The 14808-nt window shown below is 43.6% G+C and overlaps 1 protein-coding gene across 1 annotated transcript in view; it reads right to left on the reverse strand.

Annotated features, from left to right (window-relative positions):
* The window catches only part of nars1 (asparaginyl-tRNA synthetase 1), a 22474-nt gene extending 15626 nt beyond the window's left edge, over positions 1-6848 (reverse strand). Inside the window, exons 1-6 of the mRNA XM_031826065.1 lie at positions 6666-6848; positions 5301-5383; positions 5103-5168; positions 4891-4983; positions 4569-4658; positions 4362-4440 (exon numbers count right to left, since the gene is read on the reverse strand). Of these exons, the coding sequence (XP_031681925.1) occupies positions 4362-4440; positions 4569-4658; positions 4891-4983; positions 5103-5168; positions 5301-5383; positions 6666-6699 (445 nt within the window). The 5' untranslated portion in view covers positions 6700-6848. The remainder of the gene's footprint in view (positions 1-4361; positions 4441-4568; positions 4659-4890; positions 4984-5102; positions 5169-5300; positions 5384-6665) is intronic.
* Between the last annotated feature and the right edge of the window lie 7960 nt (positions 6849-14808).

Below are 14808 nucleotides of genomic sequence, written 5' to 3' on the forward strand. Positions count from 1 at the left end.
AAGACCAGGTTGGTTCGTGGAAATAAAAGTTTAGGCTTCGATACCGGCAACACCTTTCAGATATAACAAAAAAAGGGTGGAAAATTTGTCCGGATGCTAAAGTTGCCGGGAAAACATCTTGGTTTGAAAGGTGGAAAAGTTACATCTGCACCTTTCTGCACTGAAACATGCAAAAGAATCCGTGCTAGGAGGATATACATATATATATTTTTTTTAATCAGCTGTTAATTTCTAGTGAATTTTAGTCTGGATCCCTTCTTGAAATGCAGGTTTTAACTGTGTACTAATTAAACAGCAAAGAGTATGATCTACATAATCAGTCTCTGTGTGTAAAATAAAAACTGGTTCATGTGAACCAAACTCGTAGAAAAACATTTTAAAGAAAGCAAACCAATGTTTGTTGCCCAGATTTTTTTTTTAAATACACTAATATTGCAGTTAGCCACGACAGCCTTCATAATAGAACGCTTGTTACCACGACAGCCTTTAGAATAGAACGCTTGTTACCACGACAACCTTTAGAATAGAACGCTTGTTACCACGACAACCTTTAGAATAGAACGCTTGTTACCATGACAGCCTTTATAATAGAACGCTTGTTACCATGACAGCCTTTATAATATTGCACTTGGGGGAAGAAAAAAAACATCTCAAAGTAGAAATAGAATGAAACAAACAAGTATTCTATTATAGTGGCCACTATAGCAGACATGGATTAAGGGCACAAGGCTACATGTGTGCAAAAAAAATAACATTCACAGAGTAATTTTTTTAATAATTCCTCCTCATTCACACACAAGTGTTACAGTATGTTAAGTTCAACACAACAAAAGCAATATCTTTGGGCTACACTGCAGGTTATTACACTGTACACTTTCTGCCTGTGGACATGTGTTCTACAATGTGCCAGCAGAGCATGATACCCTTTGTTGGCATAATTGATCTCATTCAGACAGAGAGTAACACCTGACATACCCCTTTCATCCACTGTATTGAAGAAGTGAGAAAGAGGGAAAGTGTGTGGTGTTTCTTTCACCTCTAAAGTGGCATCCAACTTAAACCAGGCCCGGCTCTAAACCCTGAATCCACTTCTTTTAACAAGCAACGCCTCATTTTCACTTAATTCTATCATTTAGAAAATTACCCACAAAGGGAAAACATTAGTTCATAGATAACTAGTTAGCTAGCTAACTAGTTAACTACTAACATTTCACACAGATTGCCAGGGTCCAGAAAACAACTAACGTTATAGCTTGAGGATCGTCAAGGAGTCGTAATACCAGTTCATTCTATACAGTGGTTGCTCCACTAAAAGTTTTGCGATTATGCTGCGGGACTTACAGGTAATTTGTGGTTTAGTACGGTACCCTGCGTCACCACTTCATTGCCCCAGACCAGCGCAAGGGGGAGTTGAAGCAAAATCAGTGCTCTTGGGTCCTACTGTGTCTCTGACGGACAATGAACGGGCGACATAAACCTAAATAGAAACTGATAATTGTGCACGACTTCAGTATCACTTACTAAACCTGTTGTTACACTAAGGTTTTTATTATTTTATTTTGTTAGGATTATTTTGCTCTTCCTGTAGTAGTGTCGCCCTCTCCCGACCGGTCACGTTGTACAGCGCCTGAGTGGCGCAACGGTCTAAGACACTGCATAGTAGTGCAAGATGTGTTGCTACAGATGCTGGTTCAATATCTGTGCTGGCCTCGACTGGGAGACTCATGAGATGACTATAGGTGCTTGGTTTCTCTCCCTCTAAAAACAGAAATAAATCATTCAAAATAACAAACTGGCTTTAAATACAAATTAGTAACAATGTTCAAGGGCCTTTTGCTCATTTTATGTTATTGAAAACAAAATCATCTCCAAAATAGTTTTTTTTTTAAACAAAGCGATTATTATTATTAATTTAGAATGATTTAAAAGCCCCTTGGATATTCTCACAGATATTATCAACCCTGTTATTAGCAGGACAATATATATTGGTCATATTGGTCATGGCTCCTGAGTGGCGCACAATGGGATTGCCTTGCAGTTCTCCAGCTGTATCCACTGAAAGCGCATGAGATTCAAGGCACGAGGGCAGGATGGGCCGCTGAGCCGCACACAGAAGACGGACCTAGCCCATGGGGAAGGAAGGAGGAGGGGAGGGGACCCCCACCACACTGGGCAGCACAGAGCAACACTTTAAGGGGCATTAAACTAATAATGGCGCTGACTAGGGAAACGTTCCCGCTGTTCTTAGTGCCAGTCTGCACGTTCAAACTAAAACAATGTAACTAATATTGGCATCTTTATGCTTTCGATAATAAAATAATGATAAAAATACTATTTCAAAATGACGATGTTTATTTAGCTATGGATCCATAACTAATTACTATGGGACTAAATATAATTGAATTACAGAAAGATTGGAACAAAGTTGTCTAATGAAGGTAAACAAATTGTTGCTTAATGGAAAATACTCTTTCAAACACACACGGTCACGTTGTACAGCACCATTATGGCTGTTAGCAGGTGGCTGGACAATAGACTTGCCTAGGAGGAGGATAGGGGGAGAATTCTATCGTCAAATGTATTTCTTAGTTAGGTTGGCTGTATCACAACCGGCCGTGATTGGTTGCAATTTCAGTTTAATCCATAGGCGACATGAGTTTCACTAGTGCTGAGTAACGTGCTGTTAAACGTGGTGTAGGTCTTATTTATTTAAAGAGCATATTGAAGTTAGAAGCAATAGGATTTGAAGCAACAGCCTACAACGTTTCGTTCTGCACTGAGGGACTGGTCTTGATGAATCAATGAGATTCTTTTATTTTGACTGAATCTCAGTTTGGGTATTGGTTAGACTACAATTATACAATTAGGGTGTCGACATGTTATGCTCTTAGTGTAACCTTTATTTAACTAAGCAAGTCAGTTAAGAACAAATTCTTATTTACAAGGACAGTCTACTCCTTCCTCCCCGTCAGGGAATTGAACCACGGTCTCCCGCGTGCCCCTTGACACAGGGATTCTTTAGCTAATTAGCCTACTCCTAACTGTCACATTGGTTGTACAGCGACATATTTTCCGTCCCATCCTAATGGAAACCCAGAGGGTTTTCGTTTTCCTTGGAATAGAAACACCATAATATTAATCGAATTAATTAAGCAAAATTCCTTAAAATCAGTCCCATATACTATGTTCTTACAAAAAAAAGGGTTTAAATTCTTTAGTACAGCCACTATTGAAGGCTATCAAATGTCTCTCAAAGGTGCCCTTTGGTGGTTAAACTAGCATTGATGGTACCAGTGGTTGGCACTTAAAAAACGTGCCATAGAATTCTGCGGCACCATTCAAGCTGTGCCGCAGTACGCTGCAACTTTTAAAGGACGAACCACTGTAGCTAATTGGTTCCTCGAGATAACTTCACCTCATCTGATGTTGTAGCATTAGCTAGCTAGCGGTCTGACTAACTTTGTTAGCCAGCTAATTTCCACACCATTAACTCAATTATTTCATCAGCTAAGTTTGATAATGTCGCTCAAAGTTTCTCTGGCTAGCTAACGGATAACTAGATCCAGCTACTGTAGCAAGATAACAGTACTCAACATTGCTAACAATTCTTGTTCCACCACGCTTACTCCCTCAACTCAAACTTCTATTTAAGTCAATGTACACAGAGGAAGCTAGCTGTCCTCCGGCTACACCATGGTGCTACCCTACAAAGTGCTGATGAGACTACTGTGAACTTAAATTGAAAAACTGTGTGTTTTAATCCATTATTTGGTGATGTGAAAATATTTAGTATAAAAAGGATCATTTTTAGTATAGAAATCTTAATATAAAATGGTCCTCCCCTTCCTCCTCTGAGGAGCCTCCACTGAAATGCAGCTGCCAGAATGTGTTATATTAACTGAGAAAACCACTGTATAAAACTCTTAAAGAATGTTTAAAAAATGTTAATTGATTCATAAAAATAAAAAAATTAACTGTTAAAACTCATCAGTGAAGGTAACTTGTATTGCTTGAGACGAACACCGAACTCACAACTGGTTCTGACCAGTGTGCAACAAAAGTAAGCAAGGTTGCTATGGAGATTACCCAAGATGCGCTGTGATTTCGATGCTAAATATCATAACTTAGATTAAAGATTTTCGTTTTTTAAATTAAGTGCAACTTTTACAAGTTTTGAATCACACAGTATTCATGTTCATAACATTATTTACACAGTGTTTCAGTTCTGTTTTCTAGGTCACGGAACACATTTTTGGTGGGTAGCTAGCTGTACCCAGAGACTTCCAGTCTTTGCGCTAAGCTAGCGCTAAAACGACCTCTATCTTCCTTCATAGTGGACTTTGTCTTTCTACAATCCTCACCTTGTTTTCTCATTCGGTGCACCCAACCAAACACCTTCACCCTCTCCCCCCGGAGAGGCTCCAGCTGATAGATTTTAACCTTTTGGGAAAGTGTTGATTCAATTTCAATATTTAAACATAACAGAAGACAAAAAATTATACTCTTTATTTCCAAAGATGAGGAGTTTCCGACAGGATGCTGACGAAAGAGAATATAGTGGATCTGACCGTTTTGGGCTCTGGAAGGCTGGAGTCATTCTCAATGGTAACTTTCTTAGCTCCGTCCAGATTCTTCTCTCGTCTCTCAAAATCCTCTGCCTTCAAATCATAATCATTAGATAAATTGTCGCTTACATACACTACTGCTACCTGTGAGCAGTGACTATACGGTTTATGGCTGAAGACAATAGTGTGTATAATTATAATGGTGCATCCTATTCCCTACATAGTGCACCCTATTCCCTACCTAGTGCACTACTTTTGACCAGACGTAGCGCATTATATGGGGGATAGGGTGCCACACTTCCCTATTTCCGCCTCCCCAACGTACCTCCTTCTTGTCTTTGGAGTCGCTCTTCATCTGCTCTCTAGCAAATAACTTTTTCACATTTTTCCTCTGTGTCTTGGAGATCACTGCCCAACGCTTAGATGAATAGGAGAAACAAAAATCAGTAAGGAAAACATCTTCACATTTTGCTGGGTTTGTGTTTGGACTTTTTTTGTGGTTTTTTTGGAGGGGGATTGCTTGTTGTAACTATGTACCTCTCCTTCCTTCTGAGAGTCCACATAGATGGTTGGGAATGGTTCTTTTCCAGCAAATGTCAATGCCTGTGAAATCACATAGCTGTTGTTACAGCACTTAACTGTGATTTTATTCACGGGATCGTAGACATATCTAATTCTGTTGAATGGTGTAAATAATTCAAAGCAAAAAGAGACAACAACACTGGTTCCGCTTACCCTCAATGCGGTCTTGAAAGGCTTCTGTTCTGTTCCATCGCCATCCTGGTCATTTCCCTCTTTGTCAGACACATACAGTTCATCTGGAGAAAAAGTGAAAGCACTGTAATACTTGATCTTGCATGCCTGTCATTTCCTCTAAACCTAGCTTGACATGATCCATTATCAGTCACGACGCTAAATCCCATATTTGACATCCCACTACGCAGCCTATTTCACCCACTCAAAAGGTTGGAGCTACAGTGCATTGGCAAAGTATTCAGACCCCTGGACCTTTTCCACATTTTGTTACGTTACAGCCCTATTCTAAAATGGATTCAATTGTTTTCCCTCCTCAATCAACACACAATACCCCATAATGACATCACAATACCCCAGAATGACATCACAGTACCCCATAATGACATCACAGCACCCCATAATGACATCACAATACCCCATATTGACAAGGAATAGAAATGTTTGCACATTTATTAAAATATTTTAAAAACTGAAATATCAGATTTACATAAGTATTCAGACCCTTTACTCAGTACTTTATTGAAGCACCTTTGGCAGCGATTACAGCCTCCAGTCTTCTTGGGTGTGATGCTACAAGCTTGACACACCTGTATTTGGGGAGTTCCTCCCATTCTTCCCTGCAGATCCTCTCAAGCTCTGTTGGATGGGGAGCAGCCCTGCACAGCTATATTCCGGTCTCTCCAGAGATGTACTTAAACTTCTAAAACCCTGTTTTCGCTTTGTTATTATGCGGTATTGTGTATATATTAATAAGGGGGGGATATATTTCATCAACTTTAGAATAAGGCGGTAACGTAACAACATGTGGGAAAAGTCAAGGCGTCTGAATAGTTTCCGAATGCACTGTATTTACATATTGTGGAGTTGAGAACCTCAGCTAGGTACAGACAGGTATGACAGAAGTGAAAAGGGCACTCAAACAAACGCGTACGGTGTTTAACTAGCTTGTTTTAGCTAGCTAGACAGTCAAGATACGGTTATGCTACCGGTGGGTTCCCGGTGGCGCAGCGGTCTAAGGCTCTGCATCTCAGTGCTAGAGGCGTCACTACAGACCCTGATTCGATTCCCGGGCTGTATCACAACCGGCCATGATTGGGAGTCGCATAGGGCGGCGCACACTTGGCCCAGCGTCGTCCGGGTTAGGGGAGGGTTTGTCCGGGGGTTAGGCCGTCATTGTAAAATAAGAATTGGTTCTTAACCGACTTAACCTAGTTAAATACAATAATTTTAAGAAGTATGCAAGCTAACTAGACACACCGGTCTGATGAAACACTTGACACATGATTTCAGCATTGTATAGTAGCTAGCTACATAACGTTACCCAATGAGTAGTGGGATGTTTACCTGCAGTTTTCGTTACCTTCTCCGCCATATCCATGTAGAAATTGTATAAAATCTGTATATTTTTATGAATTACTAGCTAGGTAATAATAATACTGAAATAAACCGGCCTTCGCTTCTCCCGTTGGTTTGTGAGCGCTCGTATGATTATTTGCGCATACAACTTCTGAAAAGGTCGGGAACGGTGATTGGTTACAGTGTGCAGTAAATTGAACGCGGATTGGTTCACAGTTCCTGACAGTCATTGTAGTCACGCCCTGACATGATGAAAGGACCTTATCTGGTGTGTTGGACCATAGAGATGTTGGACAGATGTATATGGAGCTAAGAGATGATGAGGCTATATATGATTCATGCATATTTAATTCAATCCATTACATCATGCATATATTGTTGCAAAATCCATTTGAACCCATTAATGTCCATACATTAAATAAAAAAATTTCTTTGGTACACTTCCCGTACGGAAAAAAAAGATTGCGGTTTCAAAACTGCTGTCGACTGTTGTATTTTAGATGCAGTAATTGCTGAAATGCAGTTATACAACACTCAGCCTGCAATATTTTTTTTTGTAAGGGTTGTTCTCGGAGCTACTGATGGGTACATCTGAATAAATGTTTTGTATGTTTGCAATTCAGAGGGAGAATGGGCAGGTCAAAGTATTTTTGTGTCTTTGAACTGGGTATGGTAGTAGGTACCAGGCACACCGGTTTGTGTCAAGAAGTGCAAAGCTGCTGGGTTTTTTCACACTCAACACCTTCTCATTTGTATCACGAAGGTTCCACCACCCAAAGGACATCCAGCCAATTTGACACAACTGTGGGAAGCATTGGAGTCTACATGGGCCAGAATCCCTGTGGACTGCTTCTGACACATTGTAGAGTTCATAACCCAATGAATTGAGGCTGTTCTGAGGGTAAAAGGGGGAGGTGCAACTCAATATTAGGCAGGTGTTCCTAATGTTTTGTACACTCTGTATGTACAGTGCATTCAGAAAGAATTCAGATCCCTTGACTTTTTCCACATTTTGTTACGTTACAGCCTTATTATAAAATTGATTTTTTTAAATCCCACCCACTCATAAGATTTACACACTATACCCCAAAATGACAAAGCAGAAACAGGTTTAAGATATTTTAGAAAATGTGTACCAAAAAAAATGGAAATATCATATTTACATAAGTATTCAGACCCTTTACTCAGTACTTTGTTGAAGCACCTTTGGCAGCGATTACAGCCTCAATTCTTCTTGGGTATGACGCTGCAAGCTTGGCACACCTGTATTTGGGAAGTTCCTCCCATTCTTCCCTGCAGATCCTCTCAAGCTCTGTTGGATGGGGAGCAACCCTGCACAGCTATATTCTGGTATGACGCTGCAAGCTTGGCACACCTGTATTTGGGGAGTGTCATCAATGCTGCAGACATTTTTTGGTACCCTCTCCCAGGTCTGTACCTCGGCACAATCCTGTCTCCGAGCTCCAAGACAATTCTTTCGACCTCATAGCTTGGTTTTTGCTCTGACACGCACTGTCAATTGTGAGACCTTATATACGGTGCCTTGCACAAGTATTCATCCCCCTTGGCATTTTTCCTATTTTGTTGCATTACAACCAATAATTTGTATATATTTTTTTATTTGGATTTCATGTAATGGAATAAAATAGTCCAAATTGTTGAAGTGAAATGAAAAAAGGTTCACCCCCTTCGCTATGAAGCCCCTAAATAAGATCTGGTGCAACCAATTACCTTCAGAAGTCACATAATTAGTTAAATAAAGTCAACCTGTGTGCAATCTAAGTGTCACAATCTGTCACATGATCTCAGTAAATATATATACACACCTGTTCTGAAAGGCCCAAGAGTCTGCCAAGCAAGCGGAACCATGAAGACCAAAGAGCTCACCAAACAGGTCAGAGACAAAGTTGTGGAAAAGAACAAGATCAGGGTTGGGTTATAAAAAAATATCCGTAACATTGAACATCCCCACGGAGCACCATTAAATCCATTATTATAAATTGGAAAGAATATAGCACCACAACAAGCCTGCCAAGAGAGAGGGCCGCCCACCAAAACTCACAGACCAGGCAAGGAGGGCATTAATCAGAGAGGCAACAAAGAGAACAAAGGTAACCCTGAAGCAGCTGCAAAGCTCCACAGTGGAGATTGGAGGAGCTGTCCATAGGACCACTTTAAGCCGTACACATACCCCAGAGCTTTACGGAGGAGGGGCCAGAAAAAAAGCCATTGGTCAGATGGGACTAAAATTGAGCTTTTTGGCCATCAAGGAAATTGCTATGTCTGGCACAAACCATACACCTCTCATCACCCCGAGAACACCATCCCCTCAGTGAAGCATGGTTATGACAGCATCATGTTGTGGGGATGTTTTTCAGCAGCAGGGACTGGGAGACTGGTCAGAATTGAAGGAATGTTGTATGGTCATGATGTGGAGGCAAACCCAGGCCCTGCATGTCCCCAGGCACCCTCATTTGTTGACTTCTGTGATCGAAAAAGCCTTGGTTTCATGCATGTCAACATCAGAAGCCTCCTCCCTAAATTTGTTTTACTCACTGCTTTAGCACACTCTGCCAACCCTGATGTCCTTGCTGTGTCTGAAAAGTAAAGTAATGTCATACTTTCCAGGTCCATAACCAAATAGTTCGAACTTCTAATTTTAAAAATTAATCTCTCCAGAAATAAGTCTCTCACTGTTGACGCCTGCTACCGACCCCCCTCAGCTCCCAGCTGTGCCCTGGACACCATTTGTGAATTGATCGCCCCCCCATCTAGCTTCAGAGTTTGTTCTCTGTATATCTGTATATCAATGATGTTGCTTTTGCTGCGGGCGACTCCCTGATCCACCTCTACGCAGACGACACCATTAAAAAAAAAACGTTTTAATACATTTGCAAACATTTAAAAACCTGTTTTCCCTTTGTCATTATTGGATATTGTGTGTTTTTTGATGAGGACAAAAAAAAATACATGTAATCTATTTTAGAATAAGGCTGTAACGTAACAAAATGGGGGGAAAGGGAAGAGTTCTGAACACTTTCCAAATGCATTGTATGCACATATAACACTATCTAAACACCATGTATACCCCATCTAAACACCATGTATACCCCATCTAAACACCATGTATACCCCATCTAAACACCATGTATACTCCATCTAAACACCATGTATACCCCATCTATACACTATCTATACCCCATCTAAACACCATGTATACCCCATCTAAACACCATGTATACCCCATCTAAACACCATGTATACCCCATCTAAACACCATGTATACCCCATCTAAACACCATCTATACACCATCTAAACACCATGTATACCCCATCTATACACTATCTATACCCCATCTAAACACCATGTATACTCCATCTAAACACCATGTATACTCCATCTAAACACCATGTATACTCCATCTAAACACCATGTATACCCCATCTATACACTATCTATACCCCATCTACACACCATGTATACCCCATCTATACACTATCTATACCCCATCTAAACACCATGTATACTCCATCTAAACACCATGTATACTCCATCTAAACACCATGTATACCCCATCTAAACACCATGTATACCCCATCTAAACACCATCTATACCCCATCTATACCCCATCTAAACAACATCTAAACACCATCTATACCCCATCTATACACTATCTAAACACCATCTATACACCATCTATACCCCATCTATACACCATCTATACCCCATCTATACCCCATCTATCCACTATCTAAACACCATCTATACCTCATCTATACCCCATCTATACACCATCTAAACACCATCTATACCCCATCTATACCCCATCTAAACACCATCTATACCCCATCTATACCCCATCTATACCCTATCCAAACACCGTCTATACCCCATCTATACCCCATCTACACCCCATCTATACACTATGTATGAATATATAACACTATCTAAAGAAATGCAGACACACAGCCCTAGCGTATATGCATTATAAGCCAATTCAATGGAGACTGGAGAGTTGATTCAGTTTACGTTCTCTCTCAGATCATAACCATACCTCCCAACACCATATAAACATCCCTCCACAAGCCAACACCATGTAAACATCCCTCCACAAGCCAACACCACGTAACCATCCCTCCCAACACCATGTAAACATCCCTCCCAACACCACGTAAACATCCCTCCCAACACCACGTAACCATCCCTCCCAACACCACGTAACCATCCCTCCCAACACCACGTAAACATCCCTCCCAACACCACGTAACCATCCCTCCCAACACCACGTAAACATCCCTCCCAACACCACGTAACCATCCCTCCCAACACCACGTAACCATCCCTCCCAACACCACGTAAACATCCCTCCCAACACCACGTAACCATCCCTCCCAACACCACGTAACCATCCCTCCCAACACCACGTAACCATCCCTCCCAACACCACGTAAACATCCCTCCCAACACCACGTAACCATCCCTCCCAACACCACGTAAACATCCCTCCCAACACCACGTAACCATCCCTCCCAACACCACGTAACCATCCCTCCCAACACCACGTAACCATCCCTCCCAACACCACGTAACCATCCTCCCAACACCACGTAACCATTCCTCCCAACACCACGTAACCATCCCTCCCAACACCACGTAAACCATCCCTCCCAACACCACGTAAACATCCCTCCCAACACCACGTAAACATCCCTCCCAACACCACGTAACCATCCCTCCCAACACCACGTAAACATCCCTCCCAACACCACGTAACCATCCCTCCCAACACCACGTAACCATCCCTCCAAACACCACGTAACCATCCTTCCCAACAACACGTAACCATCCCTCCACAAGCCAACACCACATAAACATCCCTCCCAACACCACGTAAACATCCCTCCCAACACCACATAAACATCCCTCCCAACACCACGTAAACATCCCTCCACAAGCCAACACCACATAAACATCCCTCCCAACACCACGTAAACAGCCCTCCCAACACCACGTAAACATCCCTCCCAACACCACGTAAACATCCCTCCCAACACCACGTAAACATCCCTCCACAAGCCAACACCATGTAAACATCCCTGCACAAGCCAACACCATGTAAACATCCCTCCCAACACCACGTAAACATCCCTCCCAACACCACGTAAACATCCCTCCCAACACCACGTAACCATCCCTCCCAACACCACGTAAACATCCCTCCCAACACCACGTAAACATCCCTCCCAACACCACGTAAACATCCCTCCCAACACCACATAACCATCCCTCCACAAGACAACACCACGTAACCATCCCTCCCAAAACCACGTAACCATCCCTCCCAACACCACATAAACATCCCTCCCAACACCACGTAACCATCCCTCCCAACACCACATAACCATCCCTCCACAAGACAACACCACGTAACCATCCCTCCCAAAACCACGTAACCATCCCTCCCAACACCACATAAACATCCCTCCCAACACCACGTAAACATCCCTTCCAACACCACATAACCATCCCTCCACAAGCCAACACCACGTAACCATCCCTCCCAACACCACATAACCATCCCTCCCAACACCACGTAACCATCCCTCCCAACACCACGTAACCATCCCTCCCAACACCACGTAACCATCCCTCCCAACACCACGTAAACATCCCTCCCAACACCACGTAACCATCCCTCCCAACACCACCTAAACATCCCTCCCAACACCACATAAACATCCCTCCCAACACCACGTAAACAGCCCTCCCAACACCACGTAAACATCCCTCCCAACACCACGTAAACATCCCTCCCAACACCACGTAAACATCCCTCCACAAGCCAACACCATGTAAACATCCCTGCACAAGCCAACACCATGTAAACATCCCTCCCAACACCACGTAAACATCCCTCCCAACACCACGTAAACATCCCTCCCAACACCACGTAACCATCCCTCCCAACACCACGTAAACATCCCTCCCAACACCACGTAAACATCCCTCCCAACACCACGTAAACATCCCTCCCAACACCACATAACCATCCCTCCACAAGACAACACCACGTAACCATCCCTCCCAAAACCACGTAACCATCCCTCCCAACACCACATAAACATCCCTCCCAACACCACGTAACCATCCCTCCCAACACCACATAACCATCCCTCCACAAGACAACACCACGTAACCATCCCTCCCAAAACCACGTAACCATCCCTCCCAACACCACATAAACATCCCTCCCAACACCACGTAAACATCCCTTCCAACACCACATAACCATCCCTCCACAAGCCAACACCACGTAACCATCCCTCCCAACACCACATAACCATCCCTCCCAACACCACGTAACCATCCCTCCCAACACCACGTAACCATCCCTCCCAACACCACGTAACCATCCCTCCCAACACCACGTAAACATCCCTCCCAACACCACGTAACCATCCCTCCCAACACCACCTAAACATCCCTCCCAACACCACGTAAACATCCCTCCCAACACCACGTAAACATCCCTCCCAACACCACGTAACCATCCCTCCCAACACCACGTAACCATCCTTCCCAACACCACGTAACCATCCCTCCAAACACCACGTAAACATCCCTCCCAACACCACGTAACCATCCCTCCCAACACCACGTAAACATCCCTCCACAAGCCAACACCACGTTGCCATTCAACGACAAGTATGGGGCCATAAACAAACTCGAGGCAGCATCTCTGGTGGGCAAAGACTAACTGGAGGGAGACTTAAAACACACACACACACACACACGCACTCACACACACACAAACACACACACGCACACAAACACACACGCACACACACACACACACACACACACACACACACATTTTCCTGCTTACAAACAAAATCTCAAACAGGATGGAGCTCAAAACAGAAGTGGTTCGATAAAGCAAACACGAGGCTACAAGACTGTCTTTCGAGTACAGGCTGTGATGCTCACATCGAGGAACACAACCACTGGGTCTTGCGTGAAAGCCCCTGTTCCGGATGACTTTGTGATGTCTCTCTCTGGCCGGCATGAGGATTAGACCCAGGTGCGGAGAAGAGACCAGACATCAATGGTTAAGGATGAACATAAATACTTACCTGAGAAACTGTACACCTAGGGGAAAAACAATAAAACACTAAGTCTTGAAAACTCACTCGGGAAACAAGCACACACAGTAAACAATTCAAGCATCTGTAAATGATCACAGAAAACACACCTATTTTAACAGGGACACAATCGTGAAATAATAAGACACGATAAAAGTCTCTAGGCGGTCTCTGCCGCCCTCTGGTGACCAGGAGGAACCCTGACAGCCTATGTGAGTAAAACCATTAAACAGGTTAACAATCACAAAGCTGCCGGTCCAGATGGAATACCAGGGCGCGTTCTCAAAGAATGGCCAGACCAGCTGGCAAGTGTCTTCACAGACATTTTCAATCCCCCAGTCTGTAATCCCAACATGTTTCAAGCTGAGCACCATTGTCTCTGTTCCCAAGAGTTCCAAGATGACCTGGTTAAATAACTATCACCCCTGTAGCACTCACATCTGTAATGACGAGGTGCTTTTAAAGGCTGGCCATGACACACATCAACACCATCATCCCAGACACCCTGGACCCACTCCAATTCACATATCCCGCCCCAAGAAATCCACAGATGACGCAATCTCAATTGCATTTCAGCCTGCCCTCTCCCATCTGGATAAGAGGGGAAATAACTACGTGAGAATGCTGTTCGTTGACTACAGATCAGCGTTCAACACCATAGTCCCCTCTGAAACTCATCACCAAGCTGGGGACCCTGGGACTGGACACCTCCCTCTGAAACTGGATCCTGGGACTGGACACCTCCCTCTGCAACTGGACCCTGGGACTGGACACCTCCCTCTGCAACTGGACCCTGGGACTGGACACCTCCCTCTGCAACTGGACCCTGGGACTGGACACCTCCCTCGGCAACTGGACCCTGGGACGGGACACCTCCCTCTGCAACTGGACCCTGGGACTGGACACCTCCCTCTGCAACTGGACCCTGGGACTGGACACCTCCCTCTGCAACTGGACCCTGGGACTGGACACCTCCCTCTGCAACTG

This window comes from Oncorhynchus kisutch, linkage group LG6 (genome assembly GCF_002021735.2).
Source record: "Oncorhynchus kisutch isolate 150728-3 linkage group LG6, Okis_V2, whole genome shotgun sequence".
Classification (NCBI taxonomy): Eukaryota; Metazoa; Chordata; class Actinopteri; order Salmoniformes; family Salmonidae; genus Oncorhynchus; species Oncorhynchus kisutch.